General features: G+C 42.7%; 2 protein-coding genes across 3 annotated transcripts in view; one reads left to right on the forward strand and one right to left on the reverse strand.

The window, feature by feature from the left end:
- The first annotated feature begins 205 nt into the window (after nt 1–205).
- On the forward strand, nt 206–16,449 carry LOC140736648 (alpha-ketoglutarate-dependent dioxygenase alkB homolog 6-like). The gene is made up of 3 exons (XM_073062458.1): nt 206–217; nt 1,615–1,729; nt 16,184–16,449. The coding sequence occupies exons 1-3, from the start codon at nt 206–208 to the stop codon at nt 16,447–16,449; spliced, it is 393 nt and encodes a 130-aa protein (XP_072918559.1).
- A 2,746-nt stretch (nt 16,450–19,195) lies between these two features.
- LOC140737357 (cytochrome P450 2C19-like) overlaps nt 19,196–25,313 on the reverse strand; it is a 67,960-nt gene continuing 61,842 nt past the window's right edge. For both annotated transcript variants that reach the window (XM_073063812.1, XM_073063813.1), the window contains one exon: nt 19,196–23,447. In XM_073063812.1, coding sequence (XP_072919913.1) covers nt 23,266–23,447 — 182 coding nt within the window. In that variant the 3' untranslated portion in view covers nt 19,196–23,265. The remainder of the gene's footprint in view (nt 23,448–25,313) is intronic.

The following is a 25,313-nucleotide window of genomic DNA, read 5'->3' on the forward strand; positions in this document are numbered from 1 at the left end:
AGACCATTGCAGAATGGCCTTCCTGGTTGTTGAATCTCACTGTAGATCTCATCCACCCAGTCTGCTTGAGCTGGTTTCACATGCGCGGACAGGCACATCCCTATTCCATCGGGGTATGAGTCTCACCGGCTACCCTCTCCTGCTTTAGCCCGTCTGTTGAAGCGCAGAGTACCAGGTGCAGCCACTGTCGCATGCAAACAGCAACATGGAGCCACAGGTGAGAGCAGAGTGTGTGTTGGGGACCACAAGTGAGTGAGCTAACCCAGATTGGACAGGATAAGCCCCTTCATCCCTGGATATCCTATACAACCCAGTAGTGAAAAGGCTCCACCAAAATGAAGCAATATTAAATGCTCAAATATGAGCTAAGTTTCACCTTAATTCTTTCACTTGTCAGTGCCGTGGCATGGTTTTCTAATGAGCAGTTCCTATTACAGGAATATATTTAATATATAATGTATGTAATTCTTTATATCTAAATTCATGTGAAATTGAAGAAGGAAGATTGTTGTTATTTGTTAAATGTATATTGAGACAGTGAAATATGTTTGTGTCAATGATCAACACAGTCCAAATATGTGCTGGGGCAGCCCACAAGTGTCACCACACTTCTGGCACCAGTATAGCATGCTGACATCTTACTGACTCTAACCTGTACAGCTTTGAAATGTGGGAGGAAACCCATGTGGTCAACATACAGACTCCATGTGCTGGGTGATGATGACATTGCATGCCCACTGTTGTAACTGTGAACAAAGTCACTGGAAAAGACACTGAAGCTGGTGGATATGGAAGCCTTTATTTTGCAAACCGAGTATGCAGGTATCATATTTGAGAAGCTCTTGAAAGAAGAAACCTCTTTGACCCAAAATTACACGGCATTTACTTTACATTTTTACATTTACATTACCTTACTTTTCCTTTTCTATTTTTCTAATTATGATTTATAATTTAAATTTTTATTATTTTTACTTTGATTAGTATTTCAGGGAGCGCGAAGCGCAGAAACAAATATCACTGTGATAGTTGTACGCTCTAGTATCAATTGTTTGGTGACAATAAAGTATAATGAATGAAGTTTTATATGCTACAGAGCAAAGGTAACAGCAGAACAATTCTATAGTTGCAATGTGTCTACGGTGCTTCCTTTTAATTACATACAGTTTTCAAACACCTCTTTCTTCGCAACCTCACTCCAGACACCCAAAATGACTCTGGACTGCATTCATGCATATGCAGGTATCTGAGGTCCAAGTGGAATGTTCCTTTGTTTGTGATTGAGCCCAACCTGCAGCTCCAGGAAGCCCATTGTTCTGAGCTGTGTATTAAATTCAATCTGCAATCCACATTCAAGACTGAAGATTGGTTGCTAGTGAAATTAATATTTGCTATAGATCCTAACTGCAGTATGCACGCTAACACCCACAACTCACTAACCCTAACCTGGACATCGTTGAAATGTGGGAAGAAACCCCTGTGGTCAACGTAGAAACTGCTTACAGACAGCAGCAGGAATTGCTGGTGCTGTGAAGCATTACGTTAGCTGTGCCAAATAATCCCAGTTTGTATTATTGAGTTGTTGTGTGAAATCAGTTTTTGTTTTTGTCCTTGTAGCCTCACGAGTATGGTCCTTTGTACTTTCCAACCGTGACCACTATAAGCCTTGGCTCTCAAACTCTGCTAGATTTCTATCATCCCATTACAACAGAGAATGAAAAGGGAGAGGTTGGTATCCTCTATCTTCATCATTGCTTTTTGCTACTTCATGTTTATATAATGGAAACGTTTTGAATATTTCATCTCACCTGAATTTGACACAATGTCAAGATTATAGAACAGTACAGCACCAGAACAGGCCATTCAGTCCACAATGTTGTACCAAACCAGCTAAAAAGCAAATCAAAACCACCTGAACACTAATCCCTACAATCTACACAATGTCTATTTCGTTCCATCTTCCTCACTCCATGTGCCTATTCAAACCTCTAATAAAAGACTCTAATGTATTTGCCTTTACCACCATAGCAGGTAGTGCATTGCAGGCATCTACCACTCTCTGAGTAAAAAACTTAACCCTCACATCCTCCTTGAACCTCCCAGTGTTAAGGATCCAGCCTGAACACTGGGTCAAAGGGGCTCTGCTGATAGCTCTGGACCACGACAGCCCTTAAATTCTACCTTCTTTCACCTGGCCATGTGGTCTTTGAACCAGCCCCTTCCCTAATTGGACTCTCGCCAATTACCCACTTATCTCCTCAATAGCACCCACCTGTTTCTGTTCTCGCTCATTACCTGGTCCATTTAAACCCTGCCTCGATTCACACTCTCTGCCTGTTTGTCCCAGTCCTGAACTGAAGAAAAAAGAAAGAAAGAAAGAATGCCTGGATATCGGAAGATCCCCACATGCTCCATGGAGTTCATAATAGCTTTAATATGTATATTTATTTCTTTCCCCAGATAACCAATAATTTTAACTTCAGAGCACCTATATATTTAATCCTATTTTTTGTAAATAAGGGTGCCAAATTTTCAGAAATATTTCATATTTATCTCTTAAATTATAAATAATTTTTTCAAGTGGAATACAGCTAAAAATTTCATTCTTCCAATGATCTATACTTAAGTATGAATCCGATTTCTAAGTAACTGCAATAGCCTTTTTGGCTACTGCCAATGCAATTTTTATGAATTCTTTCTGATATTTATTCAATTTTAAGCCTCTCTTAAAAGACTCTAATGTATTTGCCTCTACCACCATACCAGGTAGCGCATTCCAGGCATCTACTACTCTCTGAGTAAAAAACTTAACCCTCACATCCTCCTTGAACCTCCCAGCCTCTCTCACCTTCAATGCATGTCCTCTAGTACTAGATATTTCAATCCTGGAAAATAGATACCCTCTGTCCACTCTAACTATGCCTCTCATAATCCTATAAACCTCCTCAGCCTCCAATGCTCCAGAGAAATACAACCCAAGTTTACCCAGCCTCTCATGATAGCACCTGCCCTCTAAATCAGGCAGCACTCTCTCCAAAGCTTCAACACTTTTCCTATAGTGGGGTGACCAGACTGTAAGCAATACACCAGAAGTGTCCTAACCAGAGTTTTATAAAGTTGCATTCACCATTTCAAGCCCTGTAAATGTTTTTCTCAATGTTCAGAGAGATGAGTTCCTGGACTACTTCACTTTCTTAGTTTTTAATTCCACCCAAACTGATTTTACTTGTTTTCTGATGCAAGATCCTTCTGTACTAACCTGTGTCTCTGAGAAACAGTGTGTATTGAATCAGACGGATACCTAGACTCTGTGTAGTGAATTGAATTGACTTTATTACTTCCATCCTTCATATACATGAGGAGTAAAAATCTCCATCTAAATATGTAATGTGCAATTAATAGTAATTTATAATAAATAGTATGCACAACAGGACTGTCAATATAACATAGAAATACTGTTATGTCAGCATGAATTAATCAGTCTGATGGCCTGGTGGAAGAAGCTGTCCTAGAGCCTGTTGGTCCTGGCTTTTATGCTGTGGTACCGTTTCCCAGATGGTAGCAGCTGGAACAGTTTGTGGTTGGGATGACTCGGGTCCCCAGTGATCCTTCGGGCCCTTTTTACACACCAGTCTTTGTAAATATCCTGAATAGTGGGAAGTTCACATCTACAGATGCTCTGGACTGTCCCTACCACTCTCTGCAGAGTCCTGTGATTGAGGGAAGTACAGTTCCCATACCAGGCAGTGATGCAGCCAGTCAGGATGCTTTCAATTGTGCACCTTTAGAAAGTCCTTAGGATCTGGGGGCCCATACCAAACTTCTTCAACAGTCTGAGGTGAAAGAGGCGCTGTTGTGCCCTTTTCACCACACACCCGGTATGTACAGAGCACATGAGATCCTTGGTGATCTTTATGCTGAGGAACTTAAAGCTGTTCATCCTCTCAACCCCAGATCCATTAATGTCAATAGGGGCTAGCCTATCTCCATTCCTTCTGTAGTCCACAACCAGCTCCTCTGTGTTTGTGATATTGAAGGAGAGGTTGTTTGCTTGACACCACTATGTCAGGATGATGACTTCTTCTCTGTAGGCTGCCTCATTATTATTTGAGATTAGTGCAATCATTAGTGTTGTCAGCAATTTTAATTAGCAGATTGGAGCTGTGGGTGGTGATACAGTCATAGGTGTACAGCGAGTAAAGGATGGGGATTAGTACACAGTCCTGAGGGGCACCAGTGTTGAGGGTCAGAGTTGAGGGAGCCCACTCTTACCACCTGTCAGCAATTTTACTGGCCGGCTGGTGGCGCAGTGGCACCAGTGCCAGGCTTCGGAGTGAAGGCTCCCAAGTTTGAATCCAAGTTGGGCCACCCCCGAGCACACTTTCAATCCATGGCGGGTTGAGCATCGAGCTAGACACTCGGCCTCATTAAAAAAAAAACAAGGGTCGAGTCAGGAACGTTCATATTGTGACCCGGTTAATCCGAAAGGAGACCAATCATGACTCTACGTGCCAGACAAGAAGGCTGATGTCTGGTCCAACACGCTAGGAAGGAAGCAACCTTACAGGAAGTCCAGGATACAACTACACAAGGCAGGGTGAAGGCCAAGGTCTCTCAGCTTCTTCTCAAGCCTGGAGGGAATTATGGTATTGTAGTCTAAGAACAGCATTTTCACATAAGCATCCTTCTCCAAATGTGTAAGGATGGTGTGTAGAGCTGTGGGCTCTAGTTTGGTACCACTTTCAACAGTGCAAAATTACACCATGAGTTCAGTTTACCCATAAAGTTTTCAGGCACATCCTATTCTTGTCAGCATCAAACAGTGTACCAACTAACCCTAGAAATGCCAGGTAGTGTAGAAATCAGCGCAACGCTATTACAGGTCACGGTGTCCAAGTTTGGGGTTCATTTCTGACACCCTCTGTCAGAAGTTTTATGTCTTTTTCATGAGCGCATGGGACAGCACTAGCATGGTCGATGGGTTGGTTGGTTAGTTGGTTGGCAGCCAGGTAGGTGGGTATGCAGAAAGATAGCTGGGCAATGCAGCTTGTTGAACCTGTTCTGCACTGTTACTCTACCTCTAAATCAGGGATTCCCAACCCTTTTTATGCCATTAAGCAAGGGGTCAGTGGACCCCAGGTTGGGAACTCCTGATCCAAATAAATAAACAAATACACAGCAGAGCGTTGCCTGTTGCAGGCACCAAGGAGTGGCCCTCTTAAAGCCAGGTTGGCCAATGATGCATCATTAAATACAACAAAGCAAAAATTGGGAAGATAGAGGATTGGGAAGCTTTTAAAGACCTGCAAAGAGCAGCTAAAAAATCATTAGAAGGAAAAAGATGAAATATGAAAACAAATGACATCAAAGTGGATAGTAAAAGTTTGTTCAGGTATGTTAAAAATAAAACAGAGATGAGAGTGGATATAGGACCGCTACAAAATAAGGCAGGAGAAATAATAATGGGGGACAAGGAGATGGCTGATGTACTAAGTAAGTATTTTTGCATCAGTCTTCACTGGATGACACTAGCAGTATGCCTGATGTTGTAGTGTGTGGAGGAAGAGAAGTGGGTGCAGTTACTGTTACAAGAGAGAAGGTGTTCAAAAAGCTGAAAGACCTAAAGGTACATAAGTCACCCAGACTGGAGGGACTGCACCCTAGGGTTCTGAAGGAGGTAGCTGTAGAGATTGTGGCGCCATTAGAAATGATATTTCAACAATTATTGGACTCTGCTATGGTGCCAGAGGACTGGAAAATTGCAAATGTTACTCCAGTCTTTAAGAAAGGAGGAAGGCAGCAGAAAGGAAATTGTAGATCAGTTAGCCTGACCTCAGTGGTTGGGAAAATGTTGGAATCAATTGTTAAGGATGAGGTGATGGAGTACTTGGTGACATAGGACAAGATAGTAAGAAGTCAGCATGGTTTCCTTTATAGAAAACCCTGCCTGACAAACCTGTTGGAATTCTTTGAGGAGATTTCAAGTAGGATTGATAAAGGGGATACAGTGGATGTTGGATATTTGGACTTTCAGAAGGCCTTTAACAATGTGCCACACATGATGTTGCTTACTAAGTTAGAGCCTATAGTATTACAGGAAAGTTACTAATATGATTAGAGCATTGGCTGGTTTGTAGGAGGCAGCAAGTGGGAATAAAAGGATCCTTTTCTGGTTGACTGCTAGTGACTAGGGGAGTTCCGCAGGGTGAGTCAGCTGGTGTGGACAGTCCTTCCAGGTGAGGCGACACTTCACCTGTGAGTCAGCTGGTGTGATATACTGCATCCGGTGCTCCTGGTGCGGCCTTCTATATATTGGTGAGACACGACGCAGACTGGGAGACCGTTTCGCTGAACATCTATGCTCTGTCTGCCAAAGAAAGCAGGATCTCCCAGTGGCCACATGTTTTAATTCCTTGTCCCATTCCCATTCTGATATGTCTATCCATGGGCTCCTCTACTGTCGAGATGAAGCCACGCTCAGGTTGGAGGAACAACACCTTGTATTCCATCTAGGTAGCCTGCAACCTCATGGCATGAACATTGATTTTTCTAGCTTCCATTAATGCCCCCCTCCCCAATCCCTTATTTATTTATTATATTTCCCTTTTCTCTCTCTGTCCCTCTCACAATCACTCCTTGCCTGCTCTCCATCTCACTCTGTTGCTCCCCTCCCCCTTTCTTTCTCCCTAGGCCTCACGTCCCATGATCCTTTCCCTTCTCCAGCTCTGTATCCCTTTTGCCAATCAACTTTCCAGCTCTTAGCTTCATCCCTCCCCCTCCTGTCTTCTCCTATCATTTCTGTTCTCCCCCTCCCTCTCCCACTTTCAAATCTCTTACTATCTCTTCTTTCAGTTAGTCCTGATGAAGGATCCTGGCCCAAAACGTTGAATGTACTTCTTCCTATAGATGCTGCCTGGCCTGATGTGTTCCACCAGCATTTTGTGTGTTCTGCAGGGGTTGGTGTTGGGACCACTATTTTTTATATAAATGACTTAGATGATGGAATAGATGGCTTTGTTGCCAAGTTTGCAGATGATACGAAGACTGGTGGAGGAGCATTTAGTATTGAGGAACAGGTAGATGCAGAAGGACTTTGAGAGATTAGGATAGTAGTCGCCAACCGGTCGATCTTTGAGTCTTTCCCAGTAGATCCCAAAAAAAAAGAGAAATAAATACACAAATACTGTTGTAATGTGAGCATTATAAAAATAAGTAATACTGATTAGGATAATTAGGGAAGAGTTCCTGAAAGGAGAATATAGGGAGTTAGGAAGGAAGTTGAGAAGAAGGACTGTAAAGGTAGTAATCTCGGGATTACTGCCTGTGCCACACAACAGTGAGAGTAGGAATTGAATTAGGTGGAGGATAAATGCGTGGCTGAGGGATTGGAGCAGGGGTCAGGGATTCAAGTTTCTGGGATCATTGGGACCTCTTTTGAGGCAGGTGTGACCTGTACAAAAAGGACAGGTTACACTTGAATCCTAGGGGGACCAATATCCTGGCGTGGAGATTTGCTAAGGCTACTGGGGAGACTTTAAACAAGTAGGGTTGGAGGGGTGGGAATCAATTTGAAGAGACTAGGTGAGAGGAGGTTAGTTCACAATTAGAGAAAGCTAGTAGTCAGTGTGTGAGGGAGGATAGGCAGGTGATAGAGAATGAGAGCACTCAGACTGAAGATGTAGGGGAGAAGGAAGAAAAAGGTAATAAAGTTGTTAGCACTGTTAGGGATAAACAGAGAGGAAGAAGTGGAGAGTTTATTAAATGCATCTATTTTAATGCTAGGAGCATTGTAAGAAAGGTAGATGAGATCAGATCATGGATTGATACCTGGAAATATGATATTGTAGCTATTAGTGAAACATGGTTGCAGGAGGGGTGTAATTGGCAACAAAATATTCCTGGATTTTGTTGCTTCAGGTGTGATAGAATCGCAGGGGCAAGAGGAGGAGGTGTTGCATTGTTTGTCAGAGAAAATATTACAGCGGTGCTCTGACAGGATAGATTAGAGGGTTCGTCTAGGGAGGCTATTTGGGTGGAATTGAGGAATGGGAAAGGTGTAGTAACACTTATAGGGGTGTGTTATAGACCACCTAATGGGGAGTGAGAATTGGAGGAGCAAATTTGTAAGGAGATAGCAGATATTTGTAGTAAGCACAAGGTTGCGATTGTGGGAGATTGTAATTTTCCACACATAGACTGGGAAGCCCATTCCGTAAAAGGGTTGGATGGTTTAGAGTTTGTAAAATGTGTGCAGGATAGTTTTTTGCAGCAATACATAGAGGTACCAACTAGAGAAGGGGCAGTGTTGGATCTCCTGTTAGGGAATGAGATAAGTCCGGTGACAGAGGTATGTGTTGGGGAGCACTTCGGGTCCAGTGATCACAATACCATTAGTTTCAATATAATTATGGAGAAGGATAGGACTGGACCCAGGGTTGAGATTTTTGATTGGAGAAAGGCTAACTTTGAGGAGATTTGAAAGGATATAGAAGGAGTGGATTGGGACAATTTGTTTTATGGGAAGGATGTAATAGAGAAATGGAGGTCATTTAAAGAAGTTTTGAGGGTACAGAATCTTTATGTTCCTGTTAGGTTCAAGGGAAAGGTTAAAAGTTTGAGAGAACCATGGTTTTCAAGGGATATTGGAAACTTGGTTTGGAAAAAGAGAGAAATCACAATAAATATAGGCAGCATGGAGTAAATGAGGTGCTCGAGGAATATAAAGAATGTAAAAAGAATCTTAAGAAACAAATTAGAAAAGCTAAAAGAAGATACGAGGTTGCTTTGGCAAGTAAGGCGAAAATAAATCCAAAGGGTTTCTATAGTTATATTAATAGCAAAAGGATACTGAGGGATAAAATTGGTCCCTTAGAGAATCAGAGTGGACAGCTATGTGTGGAGCCAAAAGAGATGGGGGAGATTTTGAACAATTTCTTTTCAGTGGTATTCACTAAGGAGAAGGATATTGAATTGTGCAAGGTAAGGGAAACAAGTAGGGTAGTTATGGAAACTATGATGATTAAAAAAGAGGAAGTACTAGAGCTTTTAAAGAATATAAAAGTGGATAAGTCTCTGGGTCCTGACAGGTTATTCCCTAGGCCCTTGAGGGAAGTTAGTGTAGAAATAGCAGGGGCTCTGACAAATATTTCAAATGTCATTAGAAACAGGGATGGTGCCGGAGGATTGGCGTATTGCTCATGTGGTTCCATTGTTTAAAAAGGGTTCCAAGAGTAAACTTAGCAATTATTGGCCTGTAATTTTGATGTCAGTGGTGGGTAAATCAATGGAAAGTATTCTTAGAGATGGTATATATAATTATCTGGATAGATAGGGTCTGATTAGGAGCAGTCAACATGGATTTGTGCGTGGAAGGTCATGATTGTCAAATCTTATTGAATTTTTTGAAGAGGTTACTAGGAAAGTTGACGAGGGTAAAGCAGTGGATGTTGTCTGTATGGACTTCAGTAAGGCCTTTCACATGCGGTTCCACATGGAAGTTTAGTTAGGAAGGTTCAATTGTTAGGTATTAATATCGAAGTAGTAAAATGGATTCAACAGTGGCTGGGTGGGAGATGCCAGAGAGTAGTGGTGGATAACTGTCAGGTTGGAGGCTGGTGACTAGTGGTGTGCCTTAGGGATCTGTACTGGGTCCAATGCTGTTTGTCATATACATTAATGATCTGGATGATGGGGTGGTAAATTGGATTAGTAAGTATGCAGATGATACTAAGATAGGTGGCGTTGTGGATAATGAAATAGGTTTTCAAAGCTTGCAGAGAGATTTAGGCTAGTTAGAAGAGTGGGCTGAAAGATGGCAGATGGAGTTTAATGCTGATAAGTGTGAGGTGCTACATTTTGGTAGGAATAATCAAAATAGGACATACATGGTAAATGGTAGGGCATTGAGGAATGCAGTAGAACAGAGTGATCTAGGAATAATGGTGCATAGTTACCTGAAGGTGGAATCTCATGTGGATAGGGTGGTGAAGAAAGCTTTTGGTATGCTGGCCTTTATAAATCAGAGCATTGAGTATAGGAGTTGGGATGTAATGTTAAAATTGTACAAGGCATTGGTGAGGCCAAATTTGGAGTATTGTGTACAGTTCTGGTCACCGAATTATAGGAAAGATGTCAACAAAATAGAAAGAATACAGAGGAGATTTACTAGAATGTTGCCTGGATTTCAGCACCTAAGTTACAGAGAAAGGTTGCACAAGTCAGGTCTTTATTCTTTGGAGCATAGAAGGTTGAGGGGGGACTTGATAGAGGTATTTAAAATTATGAGGGGGATAGACAGAGTTGACGTGGATAGGCTTTTTCTATTGAGAGAAGGGGAGATTCAAACAAGAGGACATGTTGAGAGTTAAGGGGCAAAAATTTAAGGGTAACACGAGGGGGAATTTCTTTACTCAGAGAGCGGTAGCTGTGTGGAACGAGCTTCCAGTAGAAGTGGTAGAGGGAGGTTCGATTTTGTCATTTTGAAAAATATTTGGATAGGTATATGGACAGGAAAGGAATGGAGGATTATGGGCTGAGTGCAGGTAGGTGGGACTAGGTGAGAGTAAGCGTTTGGCACGGTCTAGAAGGGCTGAGATGGCCTGTTTCCGTGCTGTAATTGTTATATGGTTATAATGGTAATATAGCAATAATTTCGCTACTGAAAGCTGTTTGTAAAGAGAGATTGCTTCTGGGTTGCAGGGTTTTAGTTCTGTTCTTTCTGTTCAGTGCGCATGTGTGTATAGCTCCCCCGCCGTGCACTGCATTTTCAGCATAGCTTGTGCTGCATCAAAGTGACCATTGAGATTACAGACTGTCGCTAACATTAGTATATGGCACTTGCTAGTGATAACCTGCAAGGTAGTTTGCTAGCATGATGGAAGCTCCACGAAAGAAGGTAAAAACGTACAACTTCCATTCAGAATGGGAAGAGGAATTTCTATTTACCCTGGTGAAAGACAAGTGTGTATGTATGTTGTGCCGCCAAACACAAGCACTGACTAAAGGAGGGAATCTGGAGCGGCACCACAACACCAACCACCAGCAATTTAAAGACACCTAGCCCCCAAAGAGCGCAATCCGTGCCAGGAAAGTTGAGGAGCTGAAATCAGGGTTGAAGGCCCAACAATTGTTTTTCACAAAACATGCTGCTGAAAATAAGGCTGCTGTTGAAGCATCATTACGTGTAAGTCACCTTTTGGCTAAACACAAAGCCTTTTCTGGATGGCGATTTATTCAAGGAAGCAATGGCCATTACCGCAGAGACTATTCTTAATGACTTTAAAAACAAAGACGACATCAAAATTGCAATACATAATATATCACTTGGTCCTGCAACAGTGACGAGGAGGGTAGAGTCACTGTCAGAAGACGTGGATCGACAAGTGTTAAAGGACTTGTCACTCTGTGAATATTTTTCACTTCAGAAGGCACAGAGTCGACTGTACTTCCTAAGAAGGTTGGCGTCATTCAATGTCTGTAGTGAGATGCTGAAGATGTTCTATAGGTCAGTTGTGGAGAGCGCCCTCTTCTTTGTGGTGGCGTGTTGGGGAGGAAGCATTAAGAAGAGGGACGCCTCACGTCTTAATAAGCTGGTAAGGAAGGCGGGCTCTGTCGTGGGCAAAGTACTGGAGAGTATAACATCGGTAGCTGAGCGAAGGGCGCTGAGTAGGCTACGGTCAATTATGGATAACTCTGAACATCCTCTACATAGCACCATCCAGAGACAGAGAAGCAGTTTCAGCGACAGGTTACTATTGATGCAATGCTCCTCAGACAGGATGAAGAGGTCAATACTCCCCAATGCCATTAGGCTTTACAATTCTACCGCCAGGACTTAAGAACTTTTTAAAAGCTATTATTAATGCTTTTTGAGATAGTGATTTAGATGCATATCATATTTTTACTGAGTTAAGTATTGTATGTAATTAGTTTTGCTACAACAAGTGTATGGGACATTGGAAAAAAAGTTGAATTTCCCCATGGGGATGAATAAAGTATCTATCTATCTATCTATCTACAGTTCGATGACTCCCTGGATGTAACGCAAACAGCTCAGCTTGTTGTATTTGTCAGAACGGCTTTCCAGGATTTTACAACAAAGGAGGACTTCCTCACTCTTTTACAATTAAAGGAGAGAACGAGAGGTGAGGATATTTACAATGAGTTTAAAAAATATGTCTGTGAAAATGACATCCCCATTCATAAACTGGTGGCAATTACTACTGATGGGGCCCCAGCAATGCGCAGTGTGCGCTTTGGTTTTATAGCACTGTGCCGTAATGACCCTGATTTTCCCAACTTCCTGGATTATTAGTGTGTGATTCATCAGCAGGCCTTGGCTGTGATGGTCGTGGACTTTTTTCACGTAATGACACTAGTGGTCAAACTGATAAACTTGATTCGAGCAAAAGCACTTCAGCACTGCTTATTCGAGGCATTATTGGATGAGCTAGATGCTGCTTATGGAGACATAATTCTTCACGCTGATGTTCGGTGGTTGAGTCGCGGCAAAGTGCTGCAACAGTTTGTTGACTAGCTACCTGAGATAAAGACATTTCTGTCGGCAAGAAATGAGGAGCACAAGAAACTGTCAGATGATGCATGGCTACTGGATTTAGGGTTTCTGACAGACCTAGCGGCTAAATTAAATGTGCTTTACAACAAGCTCGTGGGAAAAGACCGACATCTAACCCACATGATAAGCACAGTAAATGCGTATAAGGCCAAGCTCAGTGTTTGGATTTCAAATTTAAAGAATGGGAGGCTGACACACTTTCCCTACTTGGAAAAAATGTTACAGGCCATCAAGGAAAAAAAAATGCTTTTCGCCCTGAGCAGTACTGTGCTTACCTAGACAAACTGGCAATAGAGTTCAATCGGCGTTTTGGGGAGTTAAGCGTCATGAAAGATATTGCTGCACTTATTTCAAACCCATTTCTGCCGATCAGTATAGAACAGGTAGCAGCCAAATTCCAGCAAGTATTTGGTGTGCCAAGTGAAACTGAAATGGAAATAATTGATTTGCAAAATGACATCGAGCTTAAAGCAAGATGAAGGGAAGGTGACTTTTGGGGGCTTGTCAGCAGGGAGAAGTTTCCTTATCTCACTGCATGTGCACTAAAAGTCAATGCCTACTTCGAGTCAACTTATTTATGTGAAATTGCATTTTCACAGATGAAAATTACTAAATCTAAGTACAGGAGCTGTCTTACTGACAGACACCTCATAGACTGTCTCAGACTGGCTGGCTGTAGTTATGAGCCAAATTTCAGGGAACTAGCAGAAAGTATTCAGCCCCAATCATCACACTGAGTGCAATAGTAAATTAAAGGTGTGTTATGTATTCAGGCAACAATAAATATATGAGTTAGGCAGGGGTTTTATAACAAATAACACGTTTATTAAACACTGAAAACAAACCCCCCCAAAAGTAAACAAATCACTAACGTAACCGGAAATCAGCTGCTGTGCGGCAGCTTAAACAGTTCTTAAAGCAATGAAGCTTACAGTCCTTAAAGCGATGTTGCAAAAACAGTTCTTTAAAGTGGTATTGCCAAAAGTTCAAAAATGCTCACAGTCCATTTAAGGGAGAGACTTTTTAAGACAATTTAAAATTCTCTTTCACGTCGTTTTGCTTCAGTCCTCAAAGTCGAACTTTTCCCGCGAAGAATTTTACGAAACGAAAGGGCTTAAAGGCACTGACCTTTCCTTTACCACACTATTCTCAATCCTTTCTGGAATCCCAGGGATTAACACGAGAATAGTCAATGAAATCCTTCCGAATAAGGATCAAACAAGGTCGAACCCGTTTCACCGTCGAAAATCGATTCTCCTCGATCTTTAACTCCCGAACTCCAATCTTCACTCTCCACTGATTCTCAACTAGCAGTATTGTAAAGAAACTGCTGGCAATGACCTTTTAAACTTTAGGCATTAGATAAAACTTCATCTTTCAACTAAACTGCGTCATAACATTAAATCACGCAGTGGCATGAAGTCAACATGGCAAATCCAGCCACAAACTGCCCCTCCTCACAGGGAGGGGTCCTCCTTTTATACCCTGTAAAAAAAACCTATCACCTGATCTCTACTGGCAGGAAAATGACATCACTCCACCATCACAAGACCATTACCTCAAGTCTAGTATAGCTTCAACCCCAGTCACGTGACAAGGGTACCACTGTCACGTGTCACGAGTACGTAACAGGTGTAAAGTATTGTTATATTCTTAAAGAAAGACAGCTACAGCATGTTTGATATGCTAGTTACAGTGTTTTCCTGTTTGAATTAATTTGAAAGCTTGACAAAAGTATTTTGTGTAATTCAAATACAGTTAGCCCAAATAAAAGGCCTCAAGTTGGCAGTACAATCTGAGGTGTTTTTTCTATAAATGATTTAGTAGGTAGATCTCGCCTTTCACTAAGGTAGGGGATCTTGGGCTTAAAAAGGTTGGTGACCACTAGATTAGGAGAATGGACAAGAAAGTGGCATGCACTTTGTTAGTAGAAATAAACCTGTGGTTTATTTTCTAAATGCGGAGAAAATCTAGACATCTGGTGCAGAGGGACTTGGGAGACTTTGTGCAGAACACCCTGAAGGTTAACTTTCAGGTTGAGTCAGTGGCGAAGAAGGCAAATGCCATGTTAGCATTCATTTCAAGAGGTCTAGAGTACGAGAGCAAGAATGTGATTCTGAGGCTTTATAAGGCACTGGTGAGGCCTCGCCTTCTGTATTATGAACAGTTTTGGGCCCTTATCTTAGAAAAGATGTGCTGGCATTGGAGAGGGTCCAGAGGAGTTTCACAAGGGTGATTCCTGGAATGAAAGGGTTATCATACGAGGAACATTTGATGGCTCAGCGTCTGTACTCGCTGGAATTCAGAAGCACGAGGGGGGGATTGCATTGAAACCTTTTGAATGTTGAAAGGCCTAGACAGAGTAGATGGGGAAAGGACGTATCACATGGTGGGAGAGTCTAGGACAAGAGGGCACAGCCTCAGGTTAAAAGGAGTGCCCTTTCAAAACAGATGCAGAGAAATTTGTTTAGCCAAAGGGTGGTGAATTTGTGGAGTTTGGTGTCACATGATGCTGCAGAGGCCAGGTCATTGGGTGTATTTAAGGCAGAGATTGATAGGTTCTTGATTGGACATGGCATCAAAGGTTACGGGGAGAAGGCCCGGGAACTGGGGTTGAAGAGGGGAAGAGAAAAGGATCAGCCATGATTGAGTGGTGAAGCAGACTCGATGGGCCAGGTGGCCTAATTCTGCTCCTATGTCTTATTGTCTTATGGTCTTAAGTGAATCACTAGAGGTACTGGTTAGAATCCTTTCTCTCTTCCCTGCCATGGTAACTGTTGAGTTGTGCTACAAAAGTACAAATAGAGTGGCATCAAAAATTGAGGCAGCATGTTAGTGTAATGCTATTAGAACTTCAGACACCCTACTGCTGACCGCCAGGAGTTTGTATATCCTTCCTGTGACTGCGTGGATTTCCTCTGAGTGCTCCAGTTTCCTCCCACATTCCAAAGATAAACAGGTTAGTAGGTTGATTGGACACATGGGTGTGTAATTGGTATCATTGGGCTGGAAGGGCTGTTACCATGCTGTATCTCTACATAAATTATCATAATCAATCTAGCCCTTAATTGTCACTTTCATAACTAATTAAAGACTAACATTGTACAAACATGGACAGTTCTAAAATTTGATCCTGTTATAATTACTATTCTATAGATTTGCTGAGTATGCCCACAGGAAAATGAATCTCCGGGTTCTATATGGTGACAAATATGTACTTTGATAATAAAATTTACTTTGAACTTTTAGCAATCTAGTTAGCATTCCAATAACGTCCCAATTAGTGTAACTAAGCGATTTTAGCAGTCAATAAAAATATAACATGCTGTGGCTCACCCCCGGCTCTAACTAAACTAAAACGGACAACGACAAAGGGTGAATATGTAACTATACTCTTTGCTTTTCTGTACCCACGCCCCAACCCAGGTGACAAATTACCGTAATAAACATGCAACACAAATTAGACAGAAAATAGATACATGGCCCCGACAGTAAAGTTGAGGTATAAGATGGCAGTGATGTTCAATAATCTATTTCTTATGTAGTACTTGGGGAAATAAATGTGTTAGTTTTGAACTGGATTTTAAATAATTTGTATCCCACCTTTTCCAGATTGCTTTGCCTCAAACCAAAGAGAATTGCTACTTTTTATCTCTGCTGCTTTCAGCCTCCTGGTGCTGAAAGATAGCATGTACTTGAAGTATCTACATGGAATCAGACCTGTGTCAGAGGACATTATCATGGACAAGGTGGCAAACTTGATGTCTTGGAACTCAAAACTAGGAGCTGTTTTAACGAGGACAACAAGAGTGTCTCTGATTATTTTTCGTGTTCCAAAAGTTTTAAAAACTACCATATTATTGGGGAAGAAAAAATAAGTGAGGATTTTCTTTAAAATAAGTTGAGGCCCACTCCCCCTACAGGACACCTCCCCGCTCAATATCACCTCCCTGAATAAAAAGGCACAGCTGTGCCTCCAATTCCTGAGGAGACTGAGGCAAGTGAGGCTCCCTACCTACCCACACCCATCTTAACTGCATTTTATAGGAGCACCATTGAGAGTGTCCTGACAAGTTGCATCTTCATCTGGTATGGGAGCAGCAGAGCATCGGATCAGAAATCCTGACAAAGGGCTGTGAGAGTGACTGAGAAGATCATAGGGATCTCCAATGATCCAATGGGGTCATTTTTCAGGAGTGCTGCACACACAGAGCACTCAGTGTTATCAAGGATCCCACCCATCCATTCAGCATCCTCTTAGACATTCTGCATCAGGTAGGAGACTCCGATACATGAAGACAAGAATGGTCGGGATGGGAAACAGCTTCTTCCCGCAGGCCATTAGGCTTCTAAACTCCGTACCGCATCGCATTCGAAATGTCTCTGGATAATTTGTACTGTACCCTACAATATTTAATTTATGCACTTTACTTTGTTTATTATTATGTAATTCATTTGTAGATTTAATGCTTACTTTCCTAAGTTATTGTGTGTTATGAGTACCACTGTGCTTTACACCCTGGTCTGGAGAGATGTCTTGTTTGGCGGTATACATGCATAGAGTTAAATAACTAAAAACTTGATTTGATAAGAACAACGACAGCAAAACAAGCCCTTTCTTTCTACCCCACACACCCCAGGACAGGCCTCCATGTTTCTTGTCCTTCAGATCCCGGTGTACTCTAACTATCAGACATCGGATCTTTGACTTCCCCAGCAATCTTGCAAAGACTCACAGACCCAGGGCTTCAGCCATCAGGCCTCAACTTTTGGACTTTCAATCTACCCCAGAACTAGCCAATGACAATGAAATGGAGACCCCCAAATTCTGGGCCTCAAACTCAGGTCTCACCGACTTGTGTACCTGGGAGGTCATTGGCCCTCGTGCCTTCTGTCCGCACAGAACTCCACTGCCAGAAAATGCTGCCGATTTATTCTCATTTACCTTAGGGTGGGGATCACCATTCTTTGTCCTCGCTAGTCTGCCAGACCGATATTCAACCTCAGGAACTATGTAAGTAAATTCCACACATTTATTTATTTAGAGATACCGCTCGGTAATAGGCCCTTCCAGCCCAACAAGGCCGTGCCACTCAACTACACGCATGTGACCAATTAACCTACTAACCCATGTATCTGGAATGTAAGTGGAAACTGGAGCTCCTGGAGGAAACCCACACAGTCATGGGGAGAATGTACAAACTGCTTGCAGTGACCCCTGGTTGCATTACTGATGATCTGTCCCAGTACACACCCGGTTCATTAAGCCAAGTGATGTCGGACCACGTTCATGAAAGGCACAGCTCAGATTAAAGTGACTCCACTACCCTATCTGCCACAGCCCCACATACCTCACACACTAAACTCCACAACTTTATCTCTCCCAGCCAAACATGTACATCCAGCAGCCCTACCCTCAAACCTAATCCTCAGGTCCAAGGGGACACACACCACCACTAACCCTAGGTGCACCCCATTTAACCTCGACCACACCCCTACAAACCCGATGACGTGTGAGGAGGAGGAAGCTCCAATAAAGGCAAGTGTTGGACCTGGTTAATGAAGGCGTGGGCCAGATGAAAGTGGCAGGATTGTGTCACACTGAATCTCGAGTGACAAGATCAAGAAGCACAAGAGGGATGACTCTCCCACTACCCGCATACTCTCAACCCTGACTGGTCAAACAAAATTGTTACTGAAACAGCAATGAAGAATCCCTCTGCATGTGAGTGTGACGGAATACCCGAGTCTCCACCAGGGCTTTCATGACTGACACTGGTGGAAACCAGAGGAAGCGACTGATATAATGAAGGAAGCAGCGAACACCACCGGAGATGGAGGAGCTTCATTGCTGCTCTAAATGCTGGCGGTGTAATGGGCAGTCAGTCAGTAAGTAATGTTACTGTGTACAATAGGCTGTCCTGAAATACACACCAACTAGTCTGGCATGGTTTAATAAATTATTGTAAGAAATTGCTTATCATATGTTCTGACTGTAATATAAATGAATGCTTGTGGTCATGAATATTGACAAGTTAGGTTTTATTAGTGTAATCAGTAAATACAAGTCTTGACTTTATTAAAATTTAATCTGGTTTTCCATCACCATGTCTGAGATGCTGAAGTGTTGGAATGGACAGTAGTTTTGATGGACTGTCGATGATGGTCTCTGCAAGATTTGCTGTTGCTTGTGTGGTGGTGGTGGGGGGGGGGGGGGTTGATGCCTTTGCTGGGGCAAGTGGGGGGAAGGGGAGGGTTGATAATTTTGCTGCTGATTGTTAGGGGGAGGGAGGCTTTGGGGTTCTAACATTTTCTGTCAATCATTCTTTGCATTTTTCTGTTTTGTGAATGTCTGTGAAGAGTAAGAATTCAGGTTGTATACTGTATACACTCTGATATTAAATTGAACCATAACTCTTTTAAACATTAATGGATTTCCAGCTTAAACAGAACAACCGCCCATCTCACTGTTGCCATGGGAACATCTGATGTTTTTCTGTGTGACCAGTTAGGGAAGTATCATCATTTTAAGTGTTAAGTGTGTTTAAAGAATATTTAATAAAAATATTATGATGGTAAATTCAATATATAGACAATAAACAACATGTTGATTACAATGTGAGATTTTAATAATAACACAGTGCCTTGAACATATCCTGTGGTTCCTGAATAATTGACACAAGATATAAATTTTTTAAATATAATGTAGATTCACCAAATCAGGGCCACATCAGCAGATTAAAGATTTGATTTTTTTGCCACATTTACATCGAAGCAGAGTGAAATATGTCGTTTGCCTCAATGACCATAGCAATCAGTGGATGAGCTAACACCCACACCTCACGAAGCCTAACCTGTATGTCTTTGGTTTGTGGGAGGAAACCAGAGCACCTGGAGGAAAGCCATGTGACGACAGGGAGAATGTCCAAACTCCCTGCAGACAGCGGTGGGAAATGAAGCAGGTCACTGGTGCAGTAATAGCATTATGCTGTTGTGCTACACATTAATGTTCCTGAGGATGTCAACCTCTGTTTACTGACCAGAGCCATTTCAACACTCAGTCTGGGATTGCTGACTCTGGGACACTGTTGTGCGTGCTGCTTCACTGGCTCTGTCGCCTAGTGAACTGATGTGTGTTGAAGCTGGATGTCACGTGATGTCAGGACACTGATACAATAATCAACAATCTTGTAAAGAAAGCTTTTGGCATATTGGCCTTCATAAATCAATGTATTGGGTACAAGAGATGGACTGTCATGTTGAAGCTGTACAAGATGTTGGTGAGGCCTAATTTGGAGTAATGTGTGCAGTTTTAGTCACCTACCCACAGGTAAGATGTAACCAAATTTGAAAGAGTACAGAGAAGATTTACAAGGATTTTACCAGGTCTGAAGGACCTGAGATACAAGAAAAGATTGAACAGGTTAGGACTGTATTCCTTAGAATATAAAAGATTGAGAGGAGATTTGAGAGAGATGTACAAAATTAGGAGGAGTATACAATGGCTTTTTCCACTAAGGTTGGGTAGGACTACAACCGGAGGTCAGTGGGTTAAAGGTGAAAAGTGAAAAGCTGAAGGGGAATGAGGGGAAATTTCTTCACTTAGAGGGTCATGAGAGCCTGGAGTTAGTTGCCAGCACAAGTGGTGCATGTGAGCTGGATTTCAACATTTGGATATGTCCATGGATAGTAGGGATATAGAGGAGTATGGTTTTGGTGCAGATTGATCGGAGTAGGCAGTTTAAATGGTTTTGGCATGGACTAGATGGGTTGAAAGGCCTGTTTCTGTGCTGTACTTCTATATAAATCTAATCTCCATTATTGTTTCATCCTCCTGATGTGAACCTGAGATGAGCTGACACTCTCTGAGACACAGGTCTCTAGGCTCTCCCGTTTTCAATTTCCTTCACGATCTGAATAGAACTGTGATGTTTGAGCACAGATGAGCCGTCTTGTGCCGGGGGGCATCCGTATTCTCGTGCAGAACAGGTATTTACTGACATGTCACAGTCCCTTTGCTCCTGGAGGACCACAATTTGCTCATGGGAGCATCCCTGTCCACCAAGAGAAGCAAATGTGTTTCTGCCAATGATTCCTCACAGCATCTAGCTACTGCTGTATGAACAAGGTCAGTGATCTAGTTTCATCACAGACAGGAGGACAGTTGTCTCCACAGTAGCTGTTACCATACAAGAAAGTGCACACAATGTCCAGAGTGAAGACGGTGAGCAGGGCTCCACAGACTCTCCATAGGGTGCAGGAAAATACACTCTTCCACCCTCCTTGCTATCTTCTGAATTTTATCAACTAGCCTGAGATCTCACCAACTCAGTATGCATCGCTAATCAGTTTCTGCAAGAAAACATCTCAAATGGCCCTCAGTGTGTGACACACAGTGTGTGTGGAAAGGTCTCAACAGAGTGAATGTCATGAGGTCGTTTCCTATGGTGGGGAAGTTTAAGACCAGAGGGTACAGCCTCAGAATAGTAGGACATCCTTTTAGAATGGAAATGAGGTGGAATTTCTTCAAACAGACAGTGGTGAATCTGTGAAATTCGTGGAGGCCAAGTCATTAGGTATATTTAAGGCAGAGATGGATGGATTCTTGATTAGTCAGGGCATGAGGGATATGGGGAGAAGACAGGAGATAGGAGCTGAGAAGGGAATGCATCAGCCATGTTGAAATGGTGGAACAGACTTAACAGGTCAAATGGCCTAATTCGATCCTATATCTTTACTTATGGTCTATTTACATCTTATGGTCTGTTTCACCACCACATGCACCCAGGTTCCCAAACTTAGTCGCCTATCCTCTCTCCAGTTCTGCATATATTCTCTGGCTTCAAGCACCCAGATATTCAGCTGAGCTCCAAACCAAATGGTCTTCTGTAGTTGGGGGTCAAACCTGTTCAGTATTAGAGCTGCACTCACTAGGTGTGTGACAAAGAATCCCACTCTTCTCTGAAGTAATGATCCAAGATAGCGGTGCAATGCAGCTTGCAACGGCCACTCTGGAGCTGATTATCTGTTATTTGTGAAGTGGGGAGCTGTGCGCAATCATGATCAGTTGAAAACGGACGTGGAAGCACGGAGGAACATCTGGAAATCTCCAGGAAGACCGTCTTCGTTGCTGCTGCTGCTGTGAGGTCCGGGTCTCTGCTAGGAAGAACAGGCCCCCAGTCCTCGGGGTCACGTTGCCGATGGACATTGGCGGGGGTGTCTTAATATACTCGGCAGAGGATGGTGCTCGGAGAAGCTGTGCCGGAGGGGATGGTCGGAGGTTCGACGGACTCGGAATCCGCTGCGGTCAGGTCGCTTTCATTGTGTGCTGCGTCTGCGAGGCTGAGTCCGACGGAGCTTTCACTGTGTGCTGCATCTGCGAGGCTGAGTTGGGCGGCGCCGTGGAAGTCCATAGCAGGGGTATTCCCTTCTGCCGCTGGCGTGGGATGATGAGTCAGTCGGGACCCTGAGGACTTGTGAAAACTGTGTGATGGGTTCTTTTGAACTTAATATCTTTGGACTATTTTTACTGTGCCCATGGTCTGTTTTTTTAATCAATTATGCTGTTGTTTGCACTGTTGTAACTATGTGGTTTTGTGCAGGTCTTGTGGCTTTAGTTTTTGGTCTTGTTTTGTCTGGTGGTTTTGGAGCTCCTTTCCGGGGAACGCGCTAAGATGGTAGCGCGATATTAATATGCAGCAGCCTCTCCGGACTCTGGATTGGGGATTGCCAAATGTTATGTGGATTTTCTGGTGTAGTCTGTTTTTGTCATATGATTTTGTGATATCATTCTGGAGGAACATTGTCTCATTTTTTAACTGCATTGCATTTGTTGTTTCTAAATGACAATAAACTGAATCTGAACTTGACTTCCAGCTACAGAGGATGCAGGTGCATCAGAGGGATTGAACCAAAGGGTTAACAATGTGAATTATGCTTCCAGTGGTAACATTGGACTGCCTGTGGATTCCAGCTCTGGATTGGGGGGGGGGGGGGGGGTTTGCTCACGAAGGATTCCCCAGGAGTGGGTATTGCTGCAAGGCAGCAGGGGTTAGAGATCAACTCATTCTTCTCCCAGATGAGTTGCCAACCACAGCCGATGAGCCCCATCTGCCCGAGATGTTTGAACATTTTTGTTGCGTATATTTACAAGTAATAATCACTGTTAAACAGGCACCAATTCTGGATAATAATAAACATGACAGATTCTGTAGATGCTGGAAATCCAAAGGAATACATACAAACTGCTGGAAGAGCTCAGCATGTCACATAGCAGTTACGGAAATGAATAAACAGCCATCATTTCAGACTGTGGCCCTCCTTCGGCTCTGGAAAGGAAGAGGGAAGACACCAGAATAAGTAGGTGGAGGGGAAGGAGGAGAGCTAGAAAGTGATAGGTGAAGCCAGGTGGGTAGAAAAGATAAAGGGCCTGGAGAGGAAGGAATCTGATAGGAGAGGAGAGTGGACCATGGGAGAAAGGGAAGGTTGGAGGCTACTCAGATGGAAAATAAGCCGTTTCTCCACCCTGAGGGCTGTCTGACCTTGACATGAAGTGGCTGTGGACTGACATGTTGGACTACAGTGAGAATGAGTAAATGGGAAATAATCAAATTTTGAGATGTTAAAGATATACAGTACAAGGAACTAAATAAGTTTTTAACATCACCTGCTAAAATTCAAGAGCCCTAGGTGATTTAGCGAGGGACTGCATAGAATTTGTACACATGGGGTACAGACACGAATCCACTTAAATCTGGTGAGATGTCAATATCCTTGCGATCGATGGCAGCCTTGAAGACAAAGTTCTGCAGGAGAGTGGTCAAAAAAAGGAAGAGTTCCATGCGAGCCAAGGATTCTCCTAGGCACGTTCTTTTGCCTGCAAAAGTACAGAGGTGTTCTTGAAAAATCTGTAAAGGTTGTTTACAGCACTCTGCACATAATTATTTAAAATATACTTCAATAAAAATGGAGTCTATTTTCCGGTTCCTTTGGTTCATTTTGGTAAGATTAGAGATAGATAATAAATATACTTGTGACATAATTTTCTGATGAATAAAGTTTTAAAACTTCTGAGTTAGACTGTAAGATATAGGAGCAGAATTGGGCTATTTGGCCCATCAAGTTTTTACTACCATTTCATCATTTTCCCACTTAGCCCAAATCAGAAACAGGTTTATTATCACTGGCATGTGACGTGAAATTTGTTAACTTAGCAGCAGCAGTTCAATGCAATACAGAATCTAGCAGAGACTAACTAACTAACTAACTAACTAAATAAATAAATAAACAAACAAACAAACAAACAAACAAACAAACAAACAAGTAAATCAATTACGTATATTGAATAGATTTAAGAAAATGTGCAAAAACAGAAATACCGTATATTTTTTAAAAAGTGAGGTATCATCCAAACATTCAATGTCCATTTACGAATCGGATGGCAGAGGGGAAGAAACTGTTCCTGAATCGCTGAGTGTGTGCCTTCTGGCTTCTGTACCTCTTACCTGATGGTAACAGTGAGAAAAGGGCATGCCCTGAGTGCTGGAGGTCCTTAATAATGAACGCTGCCTTTCTGAGACACCGCTCCCTAAAGATGGCCTGTGTACTTTGTAGGCTAGTACCCAAGATGGAGCTGACAAGATTTACGACCTCCTGCAGCTTTTTTCAGTCCTGTGCAGCAGCCCCTCCATACCAGACAGTGATGCAGCCTGTCAGAATGCTCTCCACAGTACAACTATAGAAGATTTGAGTGTATTTGTTGACATGCCAAATCTCTTCAAACTCCTAATAAAGTATAGCCGCTGTGTTGCCTTCATTATAAGTACATCGATATGTTGGGACCAGGTTAGATCCTCAGAGATCTTAACACCCAGGAACTTGAAGCTACTCACTCTCTCCACTTCTGATCCCTCTATGAGAATTGGTATGTGTTCCTTTGTCTTATCCTTCCTGAAGTCCACAATCAACTCTTTTGTCTTACTAACGTTGAGTGCCAGGTTGTTGCTGCAGCACCACTCCACTAGTTGGCAAATCTCACTCCTGTACACCCTCTCGTGACCACCTGAGATTCTACCAACAATGGTTGTATCATGAGCAAATTTGTGGATGGTATTTGAGCTATGTCTAGCCACACAGTTATGTGTATAGAAAGAGTAGAGCAGTGGGCTAAGCACACACCTCTGAGGTACGCTAGTGTTGATCATCAGTGAAGAGATATATTATCAGAAATCCACACAGACTGTGGTCTTCAGTTAGGATGTCGAGGATCCAATTGCAGAGGGAGGTACAGAGGCCCAGGTTCTGCAACTTCTCAATCATGATTTAGGGAATGATGGTATTAAATGATGAACAGCACTCTGACGTAGGTGTTTGTGCTGTCCAGGTGGTCTAAAGCCATGTGGAAAGCCATTGAGATTGCGTCTGCCATTGACCTATTGTGGAGATAGGCAAATTGCAATGGGTCCAGGTCCTTGCTGAGGCAGGAGCTCAGTCTAGTTCATAACCAACCTCTCAAAGCATTTCATCAATGTCGATGTGAAAGCTAACGGGCGACAGTCATTAAGGCAGCCCACATTATTCTTCTTCGGCACTGCTATAATTGTTGCCTTTTTGAAGCAAGTGGGGACTTCTGCCTGTAGCAGTGAGAGGTTGAAAATGTCCTTGAATGCTCCCACTGGTTGGTTGGCACAGGTTTTCAGAGCCTTACCAGGTACTCCATTGGGACCTTCCACCTTCTGAGGGT

Source organism: Hemitrygon akajei, chromosome 12 (genome assembly GCF_048418815.1).
Source record: "Hemitrygon akajei chromosome 12, sHemAka1.3, whole genome shotgun sequence".
In the NCBI taxonomy this organism is placed as follows: Eukaryota; Metazoa; Chordata; class Chondrichthyes; order Myliobatiformes; family Dasyatidae; genus Hemitrygon; species Hemitrygon akajei.